Raw genomic sequence first — 26,717 nt, 5'->3', positions numbered from 1 at the left:
CACGGTAATGCCCACGGAAATATTCCAACCTGGATACAGTTCTCTCTGAGACAACTAACTCTAAAACATGTATTTCACTACCACTATAACATTGTTCAAATCTAATTATTGTCTTGAAAAACAACTCACCTTCATTCCTGGGAGACCAGGATGGCCTGGGGAGCCAGGAGGGCAGGCATTGGGACACTACAAAAAAACAAAGCCGAGTTAAAGATAATCAGTAACCTGTTTCAGCAGAAGCATGTGTTTTGCCTTGTTTAAATACAAAAATGAAGACCGCATTTACCAACTCTCCACTGCCATCATGAAGTCCAGCAGCACCCTAAAACAAAGAGAGGATTTGAATCTTCAATTGCATTTACAAAACAATTAACCTGATTCAATTATATTATTTGTGTGGCTACATTATAAATTTGAAGGAAGTATAATTTCTATCTAAGATGTTTTGGAGCAGCACCTGAGAAAATTAGCATTTAAAACAAGAAGCCAATTTAAAAAAAGAAAATGTGTCCGTAATTTTTTTATTTTTTTTAATTCTGTATTGTTCTATTGTTCTAAGTACAAATCTGTTTAATTTGAATTCTGACTAAAAGTGAATGTTCTTCTTAAAAAAGGAATTTAAGAAGATTACTTGAGTATCATCCTCCTGGTATTACTTTTTTTTCTGAATTGCATGCCAATAAAAAGAGGCATTTTAAGTGTTCAGGGTTAAAAACAAAAAAATAAGAAATAGGCTTGGCTAGTCCCATTGTTGAACCTGCAGCATTAACTGAGTATTTAATATATCATGCAATGTGTTGCAAAACATGACAGTCCAGGAAGTGAGGCACCAAGCACAATCCTTTGATAATTACTAAAACCATTTAAACTTACTCGAGGCCCAGGGGAACCAGGGGGACCAGGAGGCCCTCTAACTCCAGCATCACCCTAGATATTATCAGAAAAAAACTATTAGTTCATGCTACAGTACAGTGTTTACTACATTGATTTTATTAGGCTTCCAGACATCAATTATACCTAATAATAAAGATTCTCAAGGAAGAAACAAAAATATTCATCAGAAGACTTTTTTTTTAAGATGTGAAGACTATCTACATGCGATTGTAGGAAATAACCAATGGTAAGCCTCTACTGCATTACTTATGATATAAACAGCGCTGCATAAGGTATGACCGTTGAGTGGGTATGACCGGATTCAAGGTACCAGGGTCAAAAAGTATTATCGTACCTTTCTGCCTAGCAACGTGGACCATTCTTGACTGGTAAAGTGAAGGCTGTGATTGATAATGTTCCTCCAGATTCTTCAAAGACTATTTACATGATTGAATAACAGGATATCCAATAGGAGTATAAATGACTGCAGATTGGAACACTAGCCACTAAATCAGATGCATTTTGTTTTCAATGTTAAACTGCAGTTATAATGGGGTTTTAGTGCAACTAAACTTGAATGTTACCAATTCAGCTTCTACTGTATGTCAAACAACAGACAAGTTCTATAAGACTATTATCTTTGACTACAGAATGTAACTCTAAGAATGTTGTGTCATTTTTGTAATGTTTCTTCTTGCCAGTGATTTGGTAGTAAGCCTATAAAAAAATTACTTTTCCCTCTTGATCAGAAATTAACATACTGGATCAATTGAAGGGTAATTGGAAAGAGTTTGATTAAAATGTGTTCTGACTTGATTAAAAAGGGATCTGCACAACTCCCTCTGCCTGCACAGATCTGACAGTGAGGCTTTACACTTTTAACTACGCTGTTAGGGAATCAAAAAAGTGGATACAGTCAAAACTTCCTGGAAACTTTACTCACCAAGATTCCAACACGTCCAAGTTCTCCTGGAAGCCCGCCTGGACCTGGTGGACCCTGCAAAGGAATTTCATTTAACAATATACAGACTCATGTCAGAAGCAAATACTGAAGATTCATTAATGCAGACACCTTTTGTTCAAATTGACCTGTAATCCAGACTAAGCTATCGTAATGAAATGCATTCTGATGGCAGGTGGACAAACTTCAATATAATAATTCTGCAGTAAGTGCGTAAAAACTGTCTCTGACTTTCCAAAAGTTTATTATTGATTTTTGTGTTGTAACATAAACTGGAGGAATATCAAACACATTGAATGAAGAGCAGACAAAGCATTTTTAGTACCAGTACTCCAACAAATCACTAATCTGAACTGGTACAGAGTCTACTGTATGGGCCACATCTTATTTATTTAGGACAAATGTGTCTCTGCACCATGTTATACTTACAGGAGGTCCATCTGGCCCTGAACCCTGAAATAAATTTAAAAAATAATAATTAATTGCTGAATATGCATGTTTAAAAACGGTGACATGTGTGCAGTTTATATACTAGCAAAAGGGAGATAGTTTTCACCACGGGGGCATGAATTGAATCAAAATGCCATGTTATGCTTCCACAGAGGGTGGGTTCATTGAACTATCCAGACTTACAGCACAATTTTTGGCCATTGCAAGGTCAGTCATTACAGCTCTTTATCCACAGAAGTGCTACAGTGCCATTGAGAAACTTTATTATTATTATTATTATTATTATTATTATTATATATTATTATTATTATTATTATTATTATTTGTAGTAGTAGCACAATAAGCTTGGGCAATTTTCTGAATTGCTTTTACATCCTATGTAAATATCATGGTTCTGCTAGTAACAAGTTCAGTTATTCAAGTGGTATAAGATCTGATCTATGGGATTCATATGTATTTACACCTTCAATGCCCTCACATTAGAATGTAGAATGTGCAAGTGCTGTATTATAAATAACTTTTTTGTCCATGTTCTATCATGTAATAAGAGAGCTTTCTACTCACTGCTGATCCACGGGGTCCAGCTGGACCAGGTTCACCCTAGAAAACAAAACATAAATTCATCACATGTTGTCTTTCCAGCACAATGCACATAACGAGCAGGCATTTAAAGTAACTACACATTTTATGGTATTCCTTGTTATATACCTGAATTATATTACAGTATTTCTATAGTATATATCATTGGAATAATTTCAATCTAGTACAAATATTGAGCAGCATATGAAATATCCTCTTAACCCTACAGAGTGCTATCTCAGGGTAGAGGTAACCTGACTTGTCAACAGCCTTGAAACAGTAGGGAGTAGACCTGCAAGAATGGTCACTTTATAATGCAATATGACATGGACTTTTATTGTAGTAGTGCCTTTTGTGAAACCACATCAAAGTATTGTATGTAAATATTGAGAAAATATTACTTCAGGCAGGTAATTTCACAATGTGGCCTGTGTGGTCCCTTATAATTGACACCCTTTGAAAGCAATGAGGTAATGAGGTATTGAGGAAGTGAAATCGCAGTTACATGGGGACAAAAATGTACATCCCCTCAAGCAACAACTTAGTTAGAGGAAGACACATTGAAATTATTGAGTGTAGTTTCTATCTATTTATATACCATTTAAATTATTTTATATACTGTAGCGACCTGGAGACTGTAGAGGGCACAGCGCCCTGAAGGGACTCTTTTATGTTTGTTTGTCTGTTTGATTGGTGAGAGAGTGGGTCAAGGGGTGGGCCTGGTTTGATTGATATAAGAGAAGGACAATTACGCAAGGGAGCAGAGTGGTTAGTGAGAGTGATTGAGTGAAGACAGATTGTACAGTTTCACTTCAATTAAGGCCTAGGAGAGTTAGCCAGAGAAAGAGTCAGTTAGAGGCTGTGAGGGTGACTGGAGTAGGAACGAGTAGGGAGGGCAGGTACTGGGAGTCTAGAGAGATAAAGTGATAATAAAAGTGTGTGTGGGGGTGGGGGGGTTGTTTTGAGGTGGTCTCAGTACATAGGGACTGAGTGTTATTTAGAAGAATAAAAAGGACTTCTGCTTTGTACTGACAATTACAGCGTCTGTCCATTTCTTTCCAAAAAAAAACCCCAAAAAACAACAGACTTTTCCTTTGTGCTACATGTTGTAATATAAGGGCCTCATAGTGAATTATTTATAAAAAAAAAAGACCTTAAACAGCAACTGAGCAAATACAGCAGGAACAACAATGATTAAGAGTTAACTGCCATGAAAAATGACTTTAGAAAAGTAACACTCACTGAAATGCAGTGATAGTGATGTGTGGATTGCTCAATTTACTCTTGAAGTATGCCAAACAGAAAAAGGCCTATTTTTGAAGCACTTACTTTTTGCCCAGGTGGACCGTCCGGGCCAGCATCTCCATCAGGGCCGGTTAACCCCTGCAACAGGAAAGAAAGACATGAAAGTTGTATGTTAATTGCTGATATTCATAAAAGCTATTATGTATTTTGCAAACTATTATTCATTCCGCAAATTGTTTTTTAACTGTGCATATACTTGTTTTACATTGTGATAGCAAGCACAATGTCACAGACAGTTCATGCATTGGTTCTAACAAGTTTTTATTCAAAACTGTACTTGAGTTAGAAACTGTATATATTAACTATTTATGTTGTTGGATAAATGATCTGAAATGTTTTGATCCTTAAATGACTGTTTTTAACAGTAAAAAAATATCTAACAAAAAAAAAAAGAGAGAGAAATTCAAAACACATACAGGTAAGTGTAAACATGTCATAGTCATTTCACTTGATACCGATGTCTGAGTTGGGGGTGGGGATGGGTAAGTGGGTGGAGTCAACAAAAGTCACGTGACATAGCATCATAAAATCATCAGCTCTAAAGCATCCAAGAAATATATGATGCTCATTTCTTGGTACAAAAAACAAACATCCTTAATGCATAGCAACATGTTCACCACAATGAAAATATTGACAGAGAGAGCCAGAGAGAGAGAGAGAGAGACAGAGAGAGAGACAGAGAGAGAGAGAGTGCCAGAGACAGAGAGAGAGAGAGAGAGAGAGAGAGAGAGAGAGAGAGAGAGAGAGAGAGAGAGAGAGAGAGAGAGAGAGAGAGAGAGATGGGGCCAGCTGAGTCTATAACTTGATGAAAATGAAACAAGGAAGTCTGTTCAGTGCTGCCATTTAGCGTCTCCAGGCAAGCTCAAAGCAAACTCGTGAGCTGGTATAACAGATATAGAGAAATGGGGCAACAGAACCCAGAACCATAAGTAATGACTGTAACTTAATACAGTTGGAGAGGACTTTCAGTTTTCACAGAAAAGGGACCTTGCTATATTTTTATATTTTTAACGTATTTTTATTTAGAAATAATTGGTATCCAGTTATCCAAGAATATATTTTATATCATTTTTAAAGCCAAACTTGTTTAAAAATGAGTCTGTTGCCTTATTCTTCGGCTAAAATTTTTATAATCTAGACATAACACTATGTAACACAATTTTTGTTCCTGGGTAGTAAGCGTTATTTCCTAATTGCTTATTCCTCAAAAGTATAGAAAATGGCTATTATTCCCCACAGACTTTGCTTTTGTGACCAGGACAGTGATATTTCAAAATATCACTATTTCCAATGGGCAAATGGGCAAATGTGTGTCTTTTCGTTCACATAAAGTCAGAAAAAAAACAACATATGAATCCAAATTAACAAGTATTTATACTAAAGTAATACAAAAATGACTACAAGTGATTTCCTAATTGAGTATTTTTCAAGATTATAGAAAATGGCTATAATTAAATACAGACTTTGCTTAAATCTGACCAGGAACTACTCACTTTCTAAATCTTTTGTAGTCATTTTTATATTACTTTAGTATAAATACATGTTAATTTGGATTCATATGTTGTTTTTTTCTGACTTTATGTGAACGAAAAGACACACATTTGCCCATTTGCCCATTGGAAATAGTGATATTTTGAAATATCACTGTCCTGGTCACAAAAGCAAACTTTGTGGGGAATAATAGCCATTTTCTATACTTTTGAGGCATAAGCAATTAGGAAATAACACTTACTACCCAGGAACAAAAAAAAAAATTGTTACACGGTGTAGTTAAACAGGATTGGGTCTGCTATATAAACAAAAAGTATTGCATGGGGTGAAACACTGATTTTGAACTATTGCCCCTATTGTAAAGGGCATTGTGATGGTTCCGGAGTACTCTGGCTAGTGTGTTTATAGCTATAAAAACCCATAACTGTACTGTAAGTATAACTGTACTATAAGTTATCTGACGCTAGAAATGTTCAAATCACGTGGGTAACTTTATCGTTCATTCCAGTGTTTATTTGCTACATGTGAGATACAGTAGTCCCAGTATTGCAGTTTTCACCGCAATTTAGGGTTTTTCTTTTTTCATAACAGTATTTTTTCTGCTATTTAAGTATTTATTAGAAACTTTATTGCTTATCTTTGTATTTATCTCACTATCAGCAAATCTTAATAAAGTGTGGGGGGCGTTGTTGTAGTTTTTCTTCAGTTGTATACCGGTAAATTCATTGATTTTGTCAGTAACTTGTTTACAACGAAGTTGTCATTGTTTTTATTATCTTGACTTTATTGAGTATCTCGTGCTAAAACCAAACAACGTCCTCGCTCTGAACAATACCGTTTTTAGCTTACACTGCGTGCCCAGTACAGGGACTGGGCAGTTCTTGTCAGGCTGTTATCCCATTCAGCACCATTGTGCAAAATGCAAACAGCGTATTGGTTTATTTTTCCATCTCCTTGAGTCTAATCGCATTGGGGGACGCCGTTAAGTAACTGGCAACTCCTGCCTAGGCTCAAACAAAAAGGTTACTGTTCAAACCTTCAACGGGAGGTTCTTGGGAGTCTCCTTGTAAAGTTCAGTTCTGGATACATTCCTCACAAAACACTCAATAGCTGTTGAAGCAGACCTAGGCAGTACAGTGAGTATATTTTTCAGGCGACATTGAAAAGCCAGAGAATTAGTGCAATTGTGCAGACTCTTCCCCTACAAGTCATTATTGAAAGACATCAGTCATCATGAGGTCAAGTAGAAAACAGTAACGTTTATTAATAATAATAATAATAATAATAATAATAATACGTACATCAGCTCCTGGCTTGCCTGGTAATCCTGCTGATCCGGGTTTCCCTAGATCGCCATCTGGGCCCTGAAATTTGTATTTTGATTTATTAATAACAGTAATATTAAAAAACGTTTTAATAATTTTAATTTGTTTTGTTTTGTTTTGTTTGTTTGTTGTTTGTTTGTTTGTTTGTTTTTTGTTTTACTCGTAGACCTATATACTTACGGGGGGACCTGTTGGGCCATCCTCACCTCTCCTCACCCTAAAATAAATAAATAAATAAATAAATAATAAAGAATAAAGATTTTTATATATATACATATATATATATATATATATATATATATATATATATATATTATATATATATAATATATATATAAGTTCAAACACAATGTACCCTCTGTCTGTTTTCAATACACAAAAGGCTATTGTATTTACTTTAAAGGCTATTCAATTCGGAGGTAATACAAATGGTAAATTAGCTGTTATTAATACAGTAAATTAACAATAAAAAAAAACACTATGGGAATACAATTGTGTGTTACTTTAGTTTCGACTATCAAAAGAAAACTGTTTACATGGACAAACATCAACTTGGTAACAAATACTTGAGGGCGAGGAGGGACTTACATCTATGCCATCGATTCCAGGGACGCCTGCAGGACCGATGGGGCCAGGTGCACCTCGGGGACCAACTGGGCCTCTCTGTTTTTATATATTAAATAAATAAATAAAATGTAAAACAAAAAAATAAAAAAAAAATGATTAAAAGTGAATTTCTGCATTTAAGGGAGGTCGTTATGGTTTCATGTATAAGAGACATTATATGATGATTACCATTCCCTAGACACTGTAAGAGCCGCAATACAATAGTAACTATGTTCACAACAAAAAGAGTGTGTTCCACCGTAAGAAGACTAGAATGAAATTAACCTCGAAAAGACAGAAGATTCTTTCTTTCTTTCTTTCTTTCTTTCTTTCTTTCTTTCTTTCTTTCTTTCTTTCTTTCTTTCTAAAACTTTAAAATGAAAATATAATGAAACGTTATTAAAATATAACGTATTGTATAACTGCATGGCTATCCAGATATACAGTTCTAGTAAGCTTAAACTTCGGTGTGTATTACGCAAGTTCAAAACGGAGATGCGTTACGCAGCAATAGGTAGTTTAGCAGATTCCAATAATTGTGAATCTAGAGGAATGCTCACTTTTTGTAATAGGGGCTGCTATATGCTTATACAACTTGGTCATCTTATATCGCAGTGTAAACTTATATAATGAAAGCATGGTAAACCATGGGTAAGCATTGTAAAGCACAGAGAGGTGTGGTAATAAACATGGTAGGGTAAACTATGGTAAATGCAAAGTATAACCAAAGTAAAGCATGAAAAAACAACAAAAATACCATGCAAAAATAGCGTGGTAAATTATATAAGGGAATTTTCAGTATGTCATGTTATTAATAGTTAATAAATAATTAAATTAATTAATTAATTAATTAATAAACATAGATATATTACATGTTTGCATTTAATTTTAATAACTACGCTGTTTACAGGTTCAGCTATATTGTCAATAGTTTAATTAAGAAAGAAAGGGAGTGCTTTACACACCTTGTAGAAAATAAACACACACACACACACACACACACACACACACACATATATATATGTGTGTGTGTGTGTGTGTGTGTGTGTGTGTGTGTGTGTGTGTGTGTGTGTGTTTATTTTGTACAAGGTGTGTAAAGCACTCCCTTTCTTAATATATGCCTATGTTTGCAGATTTGAATTTAAAAACTACCAAAAAATATATATATATAATTCAGCAAGTCCTTGCTCACTTTAAAGAAAGTGTTTCATTATACAAGCTTTTTTGAACTCACCTCAACTTCTCTCTGGGTAATCTGAAAAGGGAAAAGGGAAAAAATAGACTTACTTGAGCTGAACAAATGAAGACAATCTGAAGCAAAATGACTATAAGGAGAGGTCCAGGATTTCTGGTGGTGCTAGCCATGGTTCCCCCTATGGCTAGCTAGAAAGCAAATATGTCCTTTTTCTGGTCTTATTTGGACTCTTGGAGCCCCTACTGAAATTCCCCAACTGAATCCCCTACCACTGACAGAAAGGTAAGCTGTAGTATAGCTTCCACAAGCTCATGTTTATTCATGACATGCTTGGTTTGAAGATGTGATTGGACGGAACCTGACCGGTGGGAAGGGGAATTTGTGACAGGGCGTGCTTAACCATTTATGCGAAATGTTTTATTGGTGAATCAATTGAAAACATGCGTCTTTAAATATCAATACAAAAGAAGATCAGGTATGGGCCGTAAAGTCAGCGGGTATTTTTTTTTTAATGAATTGGAAACTAATTTCTAGCAATAACCTTGCGAAATGGTTCAATTATTGAATTAGCTTTGCTCGTTTTGGAACAAACCGTGGTGTTTATCAGCCCAGAATCAGCATGTGAGCTTGGGATATCATATGTGGAATATGAAAAAAGCAACGTGTTGTTGTTGTTGTTATTAAAGTATATTTCTTACCGATCTTCTGGCTGGCAGTTCGTTGCACGTCTCTCTTTGTGGTCGTTTTGGATCGCAGTGAATTAACATCCACTGAAGTTCAAACTGCAAACCAAAACCAAAACTGTAGTTGCTTGTATATCCCATTTTACTGTTCTATTATTAAAAATGAACACTGCAAATCCACATTTTACGTTTACAAAAATATTACTAATATCTCACACCCAGGGTGTTTTGAATATAAAATACCGGTAATATTTCATAATTTGACAATTATGTTATTGCAAAATATTCTGCGGTTTGACTGAAGCTTAGTATTTTAAATGCAGTATTTGCAGACTTAATTGATTATTTTTAATGTAGACAACAAAAAATGTATTCTTGTCATGATCAATTTAGTGACATAAATTTTGTTTTTTAACCAGTAAACACGATTTGTTTTATTAATATTCAGTTTGGTACATTTGAAGGTTTCCTTGAGAATTTTTAAAAATAATTTTAAAACGAATCCATAACTGCATAGATTTTTTTCTTTTTTCTTTTTTAAATTTCAGAAGGTCTGAGCATGTGTACAGTAGCCGATTTTTCTAACTGGATAATATCTCCCCGTGATATTTCACACCTTCCTGTAGAAATCCTCAGCCACATTTGAATGAAGGTGGTTTTGGGAAGGCCTACAAAGTCACCCCGTTTGAAATGCTCATCCTTAAACGCAATGAAGGGACTTTCATTCAACTTTGTGAATTAAAAGTGGGTTATTAGTCTAATAAACTCATCCATATCCTAAAACTAAAAGGAGTCAAATGCATTTGATAATATTTTAATATCCGAATATTTGAGACAAGTAAAATAGTGGGTAGGCCTACACTAATATATCCTATTACCTTTTTTTCCTAAAAACAATAAAATGGCCTATAGTATAATTTCTGTAAGCTGGGTTATGTGTTGTGAGGTGTACAGGTATTGAAGCCAGACCGTTATTTAAACAATTAAAATAATTAAATATGTCATATTGGTAGTACTAAGGTCATAATATGTTTTAATGTATATCTTACCAATAACAATGTTAAGCACGTAATTCTCTTAAATGATGTATATTTCAGAAGAAGAGTAGATAATAATGCTAGTTCTGCTCAAATTCCGACCGAGGACAAAATTCAGGCTTAACTAAATTCCCGTGAGAGTGTAAATACTGTTGTTTTTTTGTTTTTTTTTTATCCTATTTTGTTACCATGAAACTTTCCTGGGCTGCTCAAATATAGAAAGCCGGTTATTCCTTCAGCTTGCAAATTGTACCCATGACAGGGAATGTTTGCTTTATTAAAGGGTTGAATTATTAAAGGGTTGAAAATTAAAAATGAGAGTCGAGAGACAAGAGAATATATAATGTTCTAATTATATATATATATATATATATATATATATATATATATATATATATATATATATATATATATATATAGATCATTGTACATTTCGCCATCTAGCGGATGAAAAGCATGTAGACACGTTTAGCATTTTGTCACGTCAGAGGTCCATGCAGGTCAACTGAAACTGATATATTGAATTTCAGGTAAAATGCACAATCAGCTTTCGAATCTTTTAGTAAATGCACTGCTTGTTTTAGTTATCATAATAACGGCTACGCTTTAATATAAAAGTCTATTATTACGCATCAGCAAATGTCTTGTAACACACAAACGCAATTTAAACAACACTCTTGTGTAAACAGTAATGAACGGAACTTGTTTCCTGCAGACTCCTTAAAGGAGAGGAGTCTGTGAGTGTGTAGCCGATTGGTGTGTAACACGTTCAAGGCCTGCACCAAACCACGTAATAAGTTTACTACCGTTACCAGTAATTTTATACATGCTCAAAAGTGTATATTTAGCTTCATTTAATTGAAACATGTTCCTAACATTCAGATTAATACAGACACTAAATCAAAGCAGTAAACGTTTCGACAAGTGCCTTTGCCTACTTTAACTTAAAATAATAAGTTGTTTTTGCCCCGGTGGAATATGGCACCCATTGATTAGCATTTTATATCACCGATGAAGCGTCCGTGAAATTAACCTCTTAGTATATTATACATTTTACTGTTGAGCTAAACAAACTAGCTGATTGATGAATACCCCCTCCCCCTCCTATATTAATCTCTCTGTTAAGAGGGAGAGAACATGTGGAAGAACCTATTTGAACAATTCTTATACAGACAAAGAAAAGTCAAGAGATGTTTTTTCCAACAATTTACAAAACCCTGTGTCGGAGATTCAGAGAACGATTTCAAAAACCCAAAACGGGGGGTGTCCAGTTCCATGCTGGGTTTTTAATATATATATATATATATATATATATATATATATATATATATATATATATATATATATGTGTGTGTGTGTGTGTGTGTGTGTGTGTGTGTGTGTGTGTGTGTGTGTGTGTGTGTGTGTGTGTGTGTTCAGAAAATCAAATATGTTCACGGGTGTTTTTAGTGCTTCCTGGTTCTATAATGTGTGAGGCAGTGCCCTTTCAGCTCTGTTTTCCCCACCTGATCCATGTCGATGGTAATAGTATGAAGCTGAGAGGACCAACGGAGAGGATGCGGCTACACTGGATTTTTTCGCAATCAGCAAGTACCTGGCAATTAGGATTCTATATGCTCATGTAATGCCATTTGGGATTCTAATATAGAGAAAAATAGTATTTTAAAATGGTAAATACCATGGTAAATAAAGGAAAAACAGAGATTCTGTTAAAATCTAAAAAGTTGTCTGCGTGTTAAATGTAGTTACACATTAGTAGTAGTAGTATGTTTTTTTAAGTGAATATAAATACCGGCACAGCAATCGCAGGGGTGTCCTTTAGTTTTCCCATCAGGGTAAAGCCATCGAGATTTACTGAGCCTCTTGGGAGAAGTGTGTGCGAGTCTATCCTGATGCAGTCAATGAAAAGTGTCAGAGCGCCCCTTTCAACACTTATTAAGATTTTGTGCCATTCAGAATCGAATAGGAACGGTAGAAATGAGAAGATAATCGTCTGAGGTCGATTATTCCTTGTGGTGCACGAGAATTCCAAGGACTGTGTCCCGCCGTTAACTCGTACTGCAAGTTGTTCGTTGCCGAAGGAATCTTGAATCTGCCAAATATTCCAATTCTTAGTAATGGTGCTGCCACTCATGCGAAACGTTGTGAGAAAGGAAAATTCTTCTGGTAGTCCCAGAGGGTACGCCGACCTGCACACGACCAGAGAATATTTTACTATACAATTGGAATACTTTGCAATGTGTCATAAATAATTTAGTTAAACTAGCAAACATTGCAAAAACTGATTTTGTAGACACACCCGTACACAACATATTACATCCTCAATATTGTTGGTGTGGACTCCATGGTTTTAGATGATATTCAAGCAATCAAAAACAAAAACATACTATCAAGTATCCCGATTAAAAAAAAAAAAAAGTGATATAGCAAATACTCATAGGAGGAAAAGTTCTGAAGAAACTTAGCTTCAGCACCATGGCCAGGGAATGAGAATCCTTTTTTGTCACTAGATGGCGCTGCTCGCCTTATGTATGCTTATACGGCCTTTGAATGTAAGACTACCTCGTTCTTATTTTATAGTTTGCTTCAGGTCCAATTCTATAGGCAATCTGCATAGGTGTAGATCCAGCCACAGTCTGCACACCTCCTAATGTAGCAGCTGTGCCTAAGTGATACTGAGAAAGTATATCAAATCCTATAACAAAAAAAGAGAAAAATAATTATTTTAGTAAATGCAGTGCGTGTCAATCAAACCGTGGGTTAATTCAAAATACATTTTATTTCTTTATTAGTTTGTCTACTTCACCTGGCAAATCATCCTCGTCAATTTTTATTTGAGGACACATCCCTCCTTCATTTCGGTTGTGAGGAATCCCTAAAAAAAAGTGGTTTGTACACTGACACAATAAATAAAATACATATTTAAAAAACTGACAGGACAGCAGACATTCTATTTTCTGGTTTCTTGCCACCAGGATTTGATCATAAAATACAACGATGCATAATGTACCTGTCGCGTGGCTGAACAATTTGGTAAGTAAATATTCCTGTAACGGAAACACCTGCTTTTTAAAGAAAAGTAGTCATAAATCATCATAGCTTTTCAGCCAACACAATACCCATTAAACCAAATAAGAATTCCTAAACTGCTGTGTTCGTTCTGGAATAGTCGTCAAGTCTTCTTCTAAAACGGGTTGACTATACCCGAACCATTCCACAATGGGTTATATAATACAGTCAAATAGGATCGATCAGAATAAAGCAGTGCTTCAGGAATTGTCACAATGTAACACCATATGTCATTTATTAGTACATCCCATTCCCATAATAAGTGGCTCCAATTTTAGATTAGATGTTTATCATGGAATTCAAACTTAATAATGCGCGCGTGTCATAAAAGGAGAGCTTGAGGGTCAATTGCATCGATGTTGTAGATTTAGTACGGAGCTGCGGATTAAAGTGCGGATTAGCTAATACAGTATATCACAGGATCATCCCCAGCTGCGTACTAACTTAGTACCAATTGCAAAAAAATAAAATAAAAAAATGGGGACCAAAGTTTATGACTAGCAGATCCCAGCTTTATTATGGAGATCAGCGTTAAGCTCTTTATTAGAATATAAGAAAGTTTACAAACGAGAGGAGGCCATTCGGCCCATCTTGCTCGTTTGGTTGTTAGTAGCTTATTGATCCCAGAATCTCATCAAGCAGCTTCTTGAAGGATCCCAGGGTGTCAGCTTCAACAACATTACTGGGGAGTTGTTTCCAGACCCTCAAGATTCTCTGTGTAAAAATGTACCGTTTAGAATTTTGAATGCTTGAATTAGGTCGCCGCGTAGTGTGCTACCAAACAGGATTTTTTTTTTTTTTTATTTTTTTTAATGAAAATGATTTGTACTTAAGAAAACGATGAACGGAAATGTATTTACGCACGAAAGTAAATATTAATGTTGCATTGCATTAAAAATATATATTTCCAATTTTCTTACAAATAAGTCACATGTATAATCTAGTTTTCCTAAAATACCACCAACATTAATGAATCTGCGTTAGACGATAAAATAAACATGTATTAGTCGTCATTATTTAATTCACACACAAACCAAATGCATTCGTTTATACAGCCAAAGGTGTATTGTATACTTTAAAAGGTGCGAAACGAATCAGAATTGCTAATTACATATTTCAATAGTAGCCAGTATCCGTGTGCAAAAATATACAATGGGGCAAAAACTTTATTTCATAGAGTGTATAAAAGATTTTATTAAAACTGTGGAGGATGATCGAAAGGATTCCACGGCAATTCTGCAGCGCACAACTGCATGGGATACCCTTGTAAGCAAATTGAGTGATGCCTTCTCTGTGGAAGAGTCTGAAAGTAGAGACACTGGAAAGTCGTACTGGACTTCTTCTTCTTCTTCTTCTTCTTCTTCTTCTTCTTCTTCTTCTTCTTCTTCTTCTTCTTCTTCTTCTTCTTCTTAATAATAAATAAGCCTACGTTAAGTTGAATAAGTTGAATAAGGCTTAAACTTGTTTTGTTACAAACATTTTGACAAGTGTGTGTGTGTGTGTGTGTGTGTGTGTGTGTGTGTGTGTGTGTGTGTGTGTGTGTCCTGAAATGATTGTTTTATGTTTGTTTGTTTTGGTTTTTTAATACGAGACGATCTGGATGACATGTCAAACTATAAAGCTGGTTTGTGTTTGGAAAGCTGAAGACTATTAAGACCCCCATTGGGAAGTCAAATAAACGTAGCCTTTCCATGTGTTTTCTCTGTCAGCCACCTTTACGCTTGGGTACGACAACTCCCCCTACACAGCTACTGGTGTGAAACAGTGGAACAGTTACACTGAGAGCCTGATTTGCATTTCTGTAAACCGTAATGTTTCTCATTTATTATGCGATAACTATAATACATCATCATTTCCTATTGAAATGTTAAGCTCTTACTTTCAAGACAGTACTAAATATATATGATCTAGTTCTTAAAGGTGGGTCTTTTTTAAATGACCGTACACTGTAAACCAAATGGCTAAGAATTAAATATAATTCTGATGCAACCGGTATTGAAGGAGAGAATTGAGATTTGTACGTATCAACTGTTCCAAGTTTCTTTGATATTTCATAGTTCTGCTTCTGTACAGAGTGGTAAGGACCAGTCTTTTTCAAAACAGGTTGTAGTTAAAGCTTCTTCCTGCCAGCACGATGTCCAACAATGCGTTATTGTAATATGTAAGAGACTTCTACAGTTTACCCATTATCAAAATGATCGTTTCCTCTCAAACAAAATGAAATGGATATTTTCTTTGTGTGTTGTGAACACACGTGAAGCACTTTTATAAACCACCCTTGGATGCTGACTCGTTGTATTCTCAGTGAATAGATTGCAAAACATTTTGTAATTATCAATGTCATTTCTTTGAGAAGTCTACTTACTTTGAGAATGTTCCCCAGTGGACGAGCACAATGTAACCACAGCAGAAAGGAGGTACAATACAATTGGTAGTTGCCTAAAAATACAAATGTTATTTGCGAAACAAGAAAATAAGAAATATGTCGTGATTAAATACAACAACATTAGCACACAAAACATTGAAAGATAGTGACAAATATTCACAATAAACATGCATTTACTATTTTTGTATTATTAGTGTTGTTTTAAGTTATGCTTTTTTTTTTTTTAAGGAATTACCAACTAAAAGTCCCCATAGTTTCCCCCGTATTAGCGCATACGCTGCAGGACAGAAACGTTATCTTGTCTTGAATTTTCAGTACCACAGGTTCCAGTTTAAACTAGAATCTAGAAGCAGCAAGGTTAGTGTCATGGACTCCAGGACAAGCAAAAACCAAGGGTGTTGCTTTAAATATAAGTTAGGGGTTTGACACCAGGAAGGTTATTCGCTGGCAAACAAACTCGAGGGGGTTTGTGGGCGGCGGTTTTCCAATTTTGGTGCCTGTAGTAAATCAACGCTGCTGAATGTGTTCATTTCTTAACATGCATGCTTGATGCGCGTTGAACAATATCGTCATCCAGACCATACCCCAACAGTCCAATAACGTATAACAAAAGTTAACCACCTTAAAAAGCTCTTTCTCTTATTGTATTTGTAAATCGGAAAGTGCTTATTTTGTTTAACCATTTCAGAACTGATGGCCTGTCTTAAAAAAAGAAACTGAATCAGTAAAAAAATGCATAATAATAATAATAATAATAATAATAATAATAATAATAATAATAATAATAATAATAATAACCCGACACAAACATTTGTGGCTGCAGTTTGGATAGCAGCAATCAGCCACATGGCAGTCTTTTTTACACAAAATATAAAACGGAATCTAATGAATGACCCAGAAATTTGTTTTACATGGAACTCTCCCCCTTGTCTTTGTATCTATGTATCTAAGATGTTGCACTTTGCATATTAACATATTTTACTCCTCTTTATTGCATCTTAAAGTTTGAAAAGGTTGTCAGTTCCTCACCTCGCACTAAACCAACATGTAGAATAGATTATCATAACAAATGCCTATTCATAAACTAATGAAAACCACACCAGCATTAGGTTAGAAAAACCCAACCAAATCAGATGCTTAATGTTTTGTGGGTCAGCATGGTATTGCTGGTAAAGTAACAGTTTATACACTGCCCCCTGCTGGCCATAATGAGAATTCATTAAAAAAAAAAAACATTTCTTCGTTCGTATCAATCGTTGTAAATATGCATAATGGAATGGCATAGTCCTTCATTTACTGGAAAGGGGATAACAAGTAGAAGAAGAGGAAGCGTCAACAGACCTCAAAATAAAGACACAGCTGCTTTTGACTTAATATTTATCCTAATCTTAAATCTTTTTTGATACCCCCATGACCTATAGAATTTAGGAAGTAACAGGAAGTTGTTTAACATTTCTAAATGCAGTGTATAGTGTTGTGTTGAAAATATATTTCCCTAATTATGAAAACAAACCATGCAAAGAATAAAAAGATCTTCATCACAAAAGAGTGTGTCAGTCAATTTAACCCTGAAAACATTTTTTCCCGATTCACTACATTATACACTATTGCACCATTCTTTGTATTTTACCTGGTAGCCTTCCCCTCAATTTTTCTTGGTCACTTTATATATTTTAATAACAGGGTGCTTTTGTCTGTTGGCATGAACGCAGATGTGCCATGCATGACTTTCTTTCAGGCTTCAATGGTATAAGATATAGAAAGCCCCAGTCACGATGTGCATATGACCTGCTACATCATCATGGGCCATTTAACTAGAATGTTGGTGTAGCAGTAAAATATGACCAAGCATGCCTATAAAAACTACCCAAGGGACCACCTAAAAGAGAAGCCTCTCGACAGCTGGTCTCGGTTATAGATTGTCTTAGGGTTGCATTTGAAATTAGTAGAGATAAATTTGCCTTTCAGTACAACATGACAGTGACATTAAGGGTCGTTTTCTTTGCTTTTTTTTTTGCCATAAAGAGCAACTGCTGCACCTTTTTTTGCCTGTAGTTATGACTTTGTTTAAAAATAGTCTTTACTGTAAAATAGTTCTGTTGTTGAATTTACTGTATTGTCTGACAAGGAGAAAGCGTGTGTCACGGGGATAAATGTTAAATATCTTTTATGACAAGGATTGTTCAAATAAATACTGGGGCACTTTAATTGTTGCAGAACAGAAGCAACTATACCAATAAAGTCGATACAATTATTTATTAAATATCTTCTTTTACTAAAACCTAATAAAAAAAATATAATCATAACAACAATTGCCTGCAGGCACAATATAAGAACATCAAATATAGCAGCTTATAAGAACCCCAGAAGGATCTTCAGCACTGAGCTCAAACAATGTGACTATCAAGACATAGAATACAGAGGGGGTGGGGGCATGGTTTCTCCGTCAGTTCTCCAGCCGAATACAGCTTCACTAAACTTTGAAAAACAGGGTATATTAAATGAGAGACAGTATCAGAATACTTCAATATATACAATGAGTAGAGAAGAAGTTTATCATATATATATTACTCTATGGTTTTGTTGTTGATTTCTCCCCCCTTCCTTTCTAGTTTAAATGCTTTCCGAACCTATAGTATATATATTTATATATATATATAATATATATATATATATTATATATATATATATATATATATATATATATATATATACTACTACCTGGTCGTCTCCTGTTTGTTCTAGGAGCCTGTCCACGTTTTCATTGATGTGCTTGACCGAGGCTCCCGGATGGCAGCACGCTGTTGTAGTAAGGGGGTCGAAACTGCGACTTGAACTTGCTGTGTTTCTCCATATGGAGTCCCCAACAATCATGAACTCCCTTCTTTTTACTGTCTTGTCACAACTGTCAATAGGGTCCTGGATGTTGTTCCTTTCATTCTCTTGTTGTTGGTTCTGCTCATCATAATTCTGAAGTGACTCAAATTTGTTGTTTTTTTGATTTCTGGTGGTTGTGTTTGACGATGTTTCTTTTTTTCCCTGCTTCTGCCTACCTGAACTGTTCGACCTTCTATCTTCCTTTGTTGCCCACACGTAATACTTGAAGGAGGACGGCGAAGCACACTTCTGACGCAACAAGATATACCGAAACTAAAACGTCTGAACCGAGATAGGAGATTGGCACAAGTTTGCCGCAACTACTTAGTTAATCGAAAGGGTGGATTTGACCTTCTGGGCACCCAAAAGAAAGGTTATCTACACACCATACTTTTCCACACTGTTAAGGGGGACAGAAAACCCCCCCTTTTTTTCATTGAGAAAAAAAATGATATACTAAAAATAAAAAACTGAAAGATCATAATTGGATAAGTCTCCACCCCCCTTAGTTAATACTTGGTGGAAGCACCTTTGGCAACAATTACAGCTGTGCGTCTGTTGAGATAGGTCTCTGCCAACATTGTGCACACCTAGATTTGGCAATATTTGACCCTTCTTCCATACAAAACTGTTCAAGCTCTGTCAAGTTCCATAGGGAGCATTGATGAAAAGCAATCTTCAAGTCATGCCACAAATATTCAATTGGATTTAGGTCGGGGCTCTGAATGGGTCACTCAAGGGCATTTACCTTTTTGTTCCTTAGCCACTCCACTGTAGCTTTGGCTGTGTGCTTTAGGTCGTTGTCATGTTGAAAGGTGAACTTCCGTCCCAGTTTCAGTTTTCTTGCAGAGGGCAGCAGGTTTTCCGCAAGGACTTCTCTGTACTTTTTGGCCTTCCATTCATTCATTTTCCCTTCTATCCTGACAAGTGCCCCAGTCCCTGTTAATGAAAAACATCCCCATAACATGATGCTGCCACCACCATGCTTCACAGTAGGGATGGCGTTCTTCGGGTGATATGCTGTGTTGGGTTTGCGCCAAACATAACGCTTTGCATTTAGGCCAAAAAGTTTAATTTTTGTTTCGTCAGACTACAAAACTTTTTGCCACATGGCTACAGAATCTCCTGAGTTTTTTTTTTCTTTTTTGCATACTACAAACGGAATTCAAGGTGGGCTTTCTTGAGTAATGGCTTCCTCCTTGCCACCCTTCCATACAGGCCAGATTTGTGGAGTGCTTGGGATTTTGTTGTCCCATGCACACTTTGAGGTGTGCACACATGAGGTAATGCACACAAAAGAAAATATACCAATCTGTACAGCTCTCGCAAAGGAGCCAGGCTAATGTGTTCAGTGTACTGTGTAGTAACTAGTTCCCCAGCCTCCTCCTGCACATTGAGTTGCCTCATCATGTCAATCTCTCCAGAGTTCCCGGAACCACTAGTGCCCTCTGGAAAACCCTGCTGCATTATACAAAGGGGACAAGGATTTCTGGGTCAGTTTCTCTACATCAGCACAATGCAAAAAGCATTGGGGATTTCAATTATTTATTAAAAGTACTAATCATCACATCATCATTAATAACCAACATTTAACACAGGAAATAGCCCTTTGTTTAGCGCAGCACTGAAATTATACAGTAGCCATGGGCTGCTTGCAAACATTTCCTCATGTGTTATAGATGTTTCTGTGGTCACTGTGGTGTTGCTGATGGGATCAGTAGATTACTTTTGGGCCCAAGCATAGCAGTGCAAGGTGATATCTTGCATATTTACAACGCTCTGAATTTATGAATTATTATGACAGTAGGTAATTTAACATTTAATTGTCATATCTATTAAAGTTCATTTATCTTTGTATGATGTTTGAAAGCATGAAGAGTGGTTAATATTGCAATCAGACTCTGAGTTGTTGTTGTTCTTTTTTTATTATTATTAAAGTTTGTGTTAAGGTGCTTTCACTTGAGTTCTAGAATTGCTCCTAAGTTCAAGTTGCATACCAAAGATTATGTAACATAGGCCAGACAATGTTTTATAGAATTGAGAGTCAACACGATCTAGTGATCTTCCACTTTGTATCTTTGCTTTGTTTTGTTAGCAATACACTGTGTTGACTACTGTAAATGGTACTGGTGCTTGCTTCTGTAAAGACATCTAGCCAGCAAAATATATGTGTATGACAGGCAACTAGAACTGAAGAGCAGCTCCTAAACACATAGTCAAAGCACCTTAAAACAAATATAAATAAATAATATAAAAACACAACGTGATTAATTGCAACAAGAACCACTCATAATGATTTCAAATGTAATGATTTCAAGCATCATGAAATGTAAAAAAAATAAAATGTAAGTATGCCACTTTTCAATAGGATTATCAAACTGCATTTAATCCATAAAACAAACAAAAAAAAACATTTCAGTAATTGGCTTAAGCTCTGTGAATAAGACCCCCAATCATAGCAAGAATATAAAAATGTAGTACAGCATAGTAAAAGGATAGTACACATATGGTAGCAGCACAGTAGTTTCAAGTGTAACCCTTTAATGCCCAAGCATTTTTTAAATGAGAAAAGCTACTTTATTTATGTAACTAGATTCAGTTTTTTGTACAAACCCATTAACTTTGTCAGCATTTCCTTTTAGTGGTTCCATTCTTTTATTTAATAGAACAGCCATAATTTAGTGCACCCAGTTGAAATGTGCGGTACATGTTATTGTTAGACTTAAAAACCTAAAAAAAAAAAATTTAAACAAAGTCATCTTCCAATTGAACAATAAAAAAACAGATGACGTGCTTTAGCTGTTAAGTGCCTGTCAGGGTGCTAGCACCTCTTTGATTACCATTGGTTGAAAAGACAGCCGTGGCAGCTCAGTTGACATTAATTACAGTGTATGAAGGTTTACTAATTTGGGAAGACAGGCACACCTTTTGTCTTAATTTCAAGGTCCATCAAAAAATGATTGGAATCCCTTTGAATTTCATACAGACCTTCGCTGATACTGGAAAAAAGGTTGAGTTATGGATGTGTAACTTAACTCTGTTCTACTCTGTATTCAACATAAAAAATAGAATTGAACCTTTCGGCATATGGTATATGCAGCATGTGATTGCGCTCCTTGGTACCACCTCCTGAATATTGCATGGGTTTTCTATAATAAAACTTATAGACAAGTAAACAGCTAACTCTTAGAATAAATGTTGAACTGAATAACATGGAATCTACTACAATACCACCTACCAAGCTTGCACACTCTATTGATGTTAAGGCTAGGACAAATCATTTGCACAAACACTGTCCTTAAAGTTATACTGTATGCTCCTCATGACTGCAAAAAGATATCTAGGTATGAATATATGTTTAAACGTTTGTATTTATTAACTTTATTTTAACCAGGGAAATTGTTATTTTAGACATAACTTTCTTTTACAAGAGTTATTTGAACAAAATGGCCCACACAATGAAACTAAGCTTTACACAAGCTTTAAAAAGTGGACCTGTTTAAACAAGCACTCTTAAAATTCCACAATGACTCTTTAGCTAGCAAGTGCATTCCCCAATAACAGTAAAATTTATCATTGACCTAAAAGTATTGGGGTAGTCAGGTGGGAGCCAGTGTTCCAACCTCAGACATGGGGATAGGCTTTCCAGCTCAGCAATCCTATTTTGAGGTAGTTTCTTTTTCAACAGGATATGTGAGACTATGCAGGAGACTATAGTCCCCACAGGAATGTGTTTGAACTAGACAGTATTTCATGACCTTTCCCAGGGTAGGCACTCTCGTCAACTGTCTACTATACTATAAGCTGAGGCAGAACACAGTTCCACTCCAAAGATGCAAAGCAACCTTATCACTAGTCCTGTGTTCCTGTGCTTAACTCTAGGTTATTTGCTTGTTCATTTTACTTTAATGCATACACGTTAATACACTCTAAAACAAAGCCTGAAATATTCATTGTAAAAACTAGGTAGCTGATCTATGGTAATGTAATATGAACATCTCAAGCCTCTGGCAGTAACTGGACAAACTGGGTGGTGAAGTTATGTAGGAGATCATCCTTCATGCCCTTGTTTATTTTGAGGTTTAAAACCTTTATGAAAAAAAAAATTGAAATATATGCATGAGAGAACGAGCTGTGTTCAACTAGCCAAGATTTGAAATCTGTTACCATCAGTATGATCGATAGCTGCTTCAAAATATCCTGGAATCAGTGTATTTGAGGGGTTGATGTAAGTTTCTCACTGTAAGAGTGATTGTAATAGGCAGGTAGGCATTCACACTGTGCAATGTGACCTTAATCACCCCCAGCTTACACTTGCACATAGCCTCATGAGTATTATTAAGTGTTCTAAGTGTTGTGCACGCACTGACATTATGGATACTGTTAAACCTTGTGGGTGAGGTGAGATAATGGGATATGTGAGCTTTAATAAAGAGTTAAAAGGCCGGCTGACTTTTAACTTAGTCTGAACTTTAAGAAGCTTGTTTGGGAACTGCAAAGCTGATGATCTACACCCGCAGCACACACTGCAGGACTTGTATGTGTGTCTGTGACAAGGTGTCCAAAGGTTATGCAGGCAAAAACATTAGTCACAATACATGCAGCTCAGAATTTATTTATTTAATTATTTTTAATTACACATAATGAACAATAAAATGTAAATCAAAAGGTGCTTGTGCCATTAAGCAGGGTCAGGAGATTCGCAAACGCCCCCCAAGCCATTAACTAGTTCAGTGACCATGATATCTGACAGGCAGACAGGCAGACATACACACCTCCTCCTTCAGACTTGGCTAAACTGAGGAGATATATTCTCTGCACCTTTGTTATACATGTGAGCAGGCTATGACCAATCAGCCTGATCTTATTCTCACATGTTTTTACCCTATCTCTTCCAAACAAAACTAAAACTAAAACATTGTAAAATGTATCATGTGCTGGGGGTCACATTACCCTGACAACATTCAAAAACCAAAAGGCAATCGACATGTAGAATGGTTATCTTACTTTTATTATGTGTTCTTTTTTAACAATAAATTATTACATAATTATTTAATTGTTTTATAATTTGTTATGAATTATAAATAATTCATAAACATATATTTCATAAAGTTAAAATAAATTGTGCAGTATACAGCATTGTGGTAAATAGAACTAAGTAAATGGCTAGTTTCTTACATATTAATAGACTGACATGTGGTATTGATATGTGGGTAAATGAGTTTCTAATTTCTAAAAGCCTGCCCATCAATGGAACTTGGAGACCTACTGCAGCCATGGTAAAAAAAAATGTTTTAGCACAACTGCACGGTTTTTTAATTGACTTTTTTTTATTTTAATTAAATTTCTCACTTGATAAATGGAGCAGTGTGCTTGAAAAGTGTACTGCTTTCTGTCAATCAGCACTATAAAGGTAATGGGCTCCATCTTTGGTATCGTTGACTTTTCGTTGTTTTTTGTGACTTTGTGGACCTACCCGCGATGTGTTAAAGTAATTTTCACTCCCGTAACTAGTTTCATCCCTGCTGCGGTAGTTTAGTAATTTAGTATTAATAGCCTATATTAAATAACAATGGCAATAAATCCATTTTGTTTTGGTTTCTTTTCTATGTTAAGGTGCTTTATTAATGAAGGGAAGTGCAGAAACAAATCACTGCAGAGCTCTTTAATTAAACACAAACTGAAATCTTTTCTTATCAAACATTAATTATTTAGTGTATAGACAACCGAAATATGCCCAAATGTATTTACCTGCGTAACGTTTGTACTGCACATTTTACCTTTACACAACAAAAATAGATATACATAGACTAGTTTTCTGCGATATTCTTAAATTAACATGCTTTTGTGATAATAATTTGTTAAGTGTGTTTGTAGAATAATGTTTATGCTTACGAGCTGTAATAAATGCATTTGTACTGTAGGCTAGGTATAGGAGAAAGCAGAAGACAGATGCGTTGCCAGAGTGCAAAGAATAACCCATTTAATGCTGAAATTAACACAGTCCTTGTTCGAGTCAATACCATGCCACAAAAACAATAAAACCCTAACTCCTTCCTTCACTCACTCTACCCCACTCTTACACCCTCCCAGGCCCCTTCTTCCAGTCTCCTACAGGCCCCATCTCACAGGCTGTCTTTCCACAGGGCTCTGCACCTAGGCTTCGTTATAGTACCTAAATTCATCGTCCTTATCATGTGGTCGGGCTGTAGCATATAATTATGACATCTATTACAAGTTGAATTTTGTTTTTCTTTTTTTTTTCCGCCGGTGTCATAGTTACATCAAGGTCAGATTCTGCAGAAGTTTTTAAAAAGAAGATGACTGCACCCCCTTTCAGACTAAGGTGTTTGGTATCATTTTCTTCCTTAACATGTCTAGATCCAATTTTTGCCCGTTACCAAGCTGAGTTTCCTTTTGGCTTGGAAACAGTATATAGAGAGAGAGAGAGAGAGAGAGAGAGAGAGAGAGAGAGAGGATTATCCTGTCCACCCCCCCCCCCCTGTTTCTTAGCTGGGGATTATCCTGCCCCATAACTGGTGTACAAAAATGAAGCACTGTCTTCTGATCACAATTTTTTTTTTTTTCATTTGAGAAGAACTGTAGTCATGGGAAAACAAAGATTAATATTTTTTATGTCAGTATCACTGTCAGCCTCAGATTCTCTGTCACTTTGGAAATGTGTTCACAGTTTTCACGGCTCTGTCCACACTTGCAGTGTTCTGTGCAATTCAGCGTGTTGGTGATGCAGGAGCCACAGACTCCATTACGTTCCCCTGAACAGCCACAGTTGACAAGCTCCATGAGGGCATTTGTAGCTGTCAAGATATCCATCCAATTGAAAGTGCGATCCCCTTTAACCACAGTCAGGTATAGTTGGTTTGGTTTGCAGAGCACATCTCCATATGGTAGCCTAGTAGTTTGCCATTTGTATGTGCTTTTTTAGTGCAGCTCTGCATGGTGGTAACTGGTTGTTCTGAAGATTTCTGCTGCAAAAGAGTTTGTAACAGCACTCATTAACACCATCTCCTGCTTTACCATTCAAGGAACAGATAAAAGCCTCACAAAACTCGATTAGCTCTTTGCTTTTATTAAACTGCTGCCCCAGTTTGCTCATTGACTGAACATATCCTGCATTCTTCCCCTTTCCATGGAATGTATTGGTTGTGTTACAGCCTGTGAAAGCATGTATTCCAGGTAAAGCTTCATACACAGATATGCTCATGCTCTTGCACATAGTTTCCACATCTAAAAATCAGGTGCATTCTTGTTCCTGTGTGAATCACAATTCTTGCTGGAATGTCCTTCTGCAAAAAGCAAGCCAAGACTAGCACATCTGTGTCTGGAGTCTTGATCAGTACAGTGGTGTTTCCCTCATCAGCTGCATGTTTGCATTGCAGAAACATACAAGTATCTGCCTCCTCATGTGTAGACTCCAGTGCCTCTATAACCTGAAGCCAAACCCTCCCATAGTTGGCATAAAACTTAAACGGCATAAAACGGCAGCTAAATCCATAATAGATAATATGGCTACCTGACAATTCTACATATTTATCTTTGGACCAGTCATGAAGGAAGAACTGGGTAAGAGCTGTCTTGTTGGCATCATGCGACAGGAACTTCTTCCATTCCTTTGGAAATTTGTGGGTACTGTTGCTGATTTGAATCACACATCTTCCACTGCTAGTATGACAACAGTGACTTTGATGGAGTTTTTTCTGTATTTATCAGCAACAATATCCACTCGAGAAGATCCCTTGGAGAACTTTAAGGCTTTATCCAGAACTACCATGGCAAGGTCAGCAAAAGGCTCCGGGAGGCAAGAAAGAGATTGCAGCAAAGCCATCAGATTGATGATCCATTCAGCCTGGTCTGAAATT

At 36.0% G+C, this 26,717-nt stretch overlaps 1 protein-coding gene across 1 annotated transcript in view; it reads right to left on the bottom strand.

Annotated features, from left to right (window-relative positions):
- The window catches only part of col9a1b (collagen, type IX, alpha 1b), a 42,316-nt gene extending 22,012 nt beyond the window's left edge, over positions 1-20,304 (bottom strand). Inside the window, exons 1-17 of the mRNA XM_041251456.1 lie at positions 20,146-20,304; positions 19,014-19,086; positions 13,068-13,200; positions 12,298-12,694; positions 9,484-9,567; positions 8,878-8,973; positions 7,573-7,647; positions 7,381-7,388; positions 7,165-7,201; positions 6,961-7,023; positions 4,193-4,246; positions 2,849-2,884; positions 2,264-2,287; positions 1,817-1,870; positions 874-927; positions 287-322; positions 130-186 (exon numbers count right to left, since the gene is read on the bottom strand). Of these exons, the coding sequence (XP_041107390.1) occupies positions 130-186; positions 287-322; positions 874-927; positions 1,817-1,870; positions 2,264-2,287; positions 2,849-2,884; positions 4,193-4,246; positions 6,961-7,023; positions 7,165-7,201; positions 7,381-7,388; positions 7,573-7,647; positions 8,878-8,973; positions 9,484-9,567; positions 12,298-12,694; positions 13,068-13,200; positions 19,014-19,086; positions 20,146-20,304 (1,440 nt within the window). The remainder of the gene's footprint in view (positions 1-129; positions 187-286; positions 323-873; positions 928-1,816; positions 1,871-2,263; positions 2,288-2,848; positions 2,885-4,192; positions 4,247-6,960; positions 7,024-7,164; positions 7,202-7,380; positions 7,389-7,572; positions 7,648-8,877; positions 8,974-9,483; positions 9,568-12,297; positions 12,695-13,067; positions 13,201-19,013; positions 19,087-20,145) is intronic.
- Between the last annotated feature and the right edge of the window lie 6,413 nt (positions 20,305-26,717).

The sequence above is a fragment of the Polyodon spathula genome, chromosome 5, assembly GCF_017654505.1.
Source record: "Polyodon spathula isolate WHYD16114869_AA chromosome 5, ASM1765450v1, whole genome shotgun sequence".
Classification (NCBI taxonomy): domain Eukaryota; kingdom Metazoa; phylum Chordata; class Actinopteri; order Acipenseriformes; family Polyodontidae; genus Polyodon; species Polyodon spathula.
Note: the sequence above shows the minus strand (reverse complement) of the source record. Positions and strands in the feature narration are given on the sequence as shown.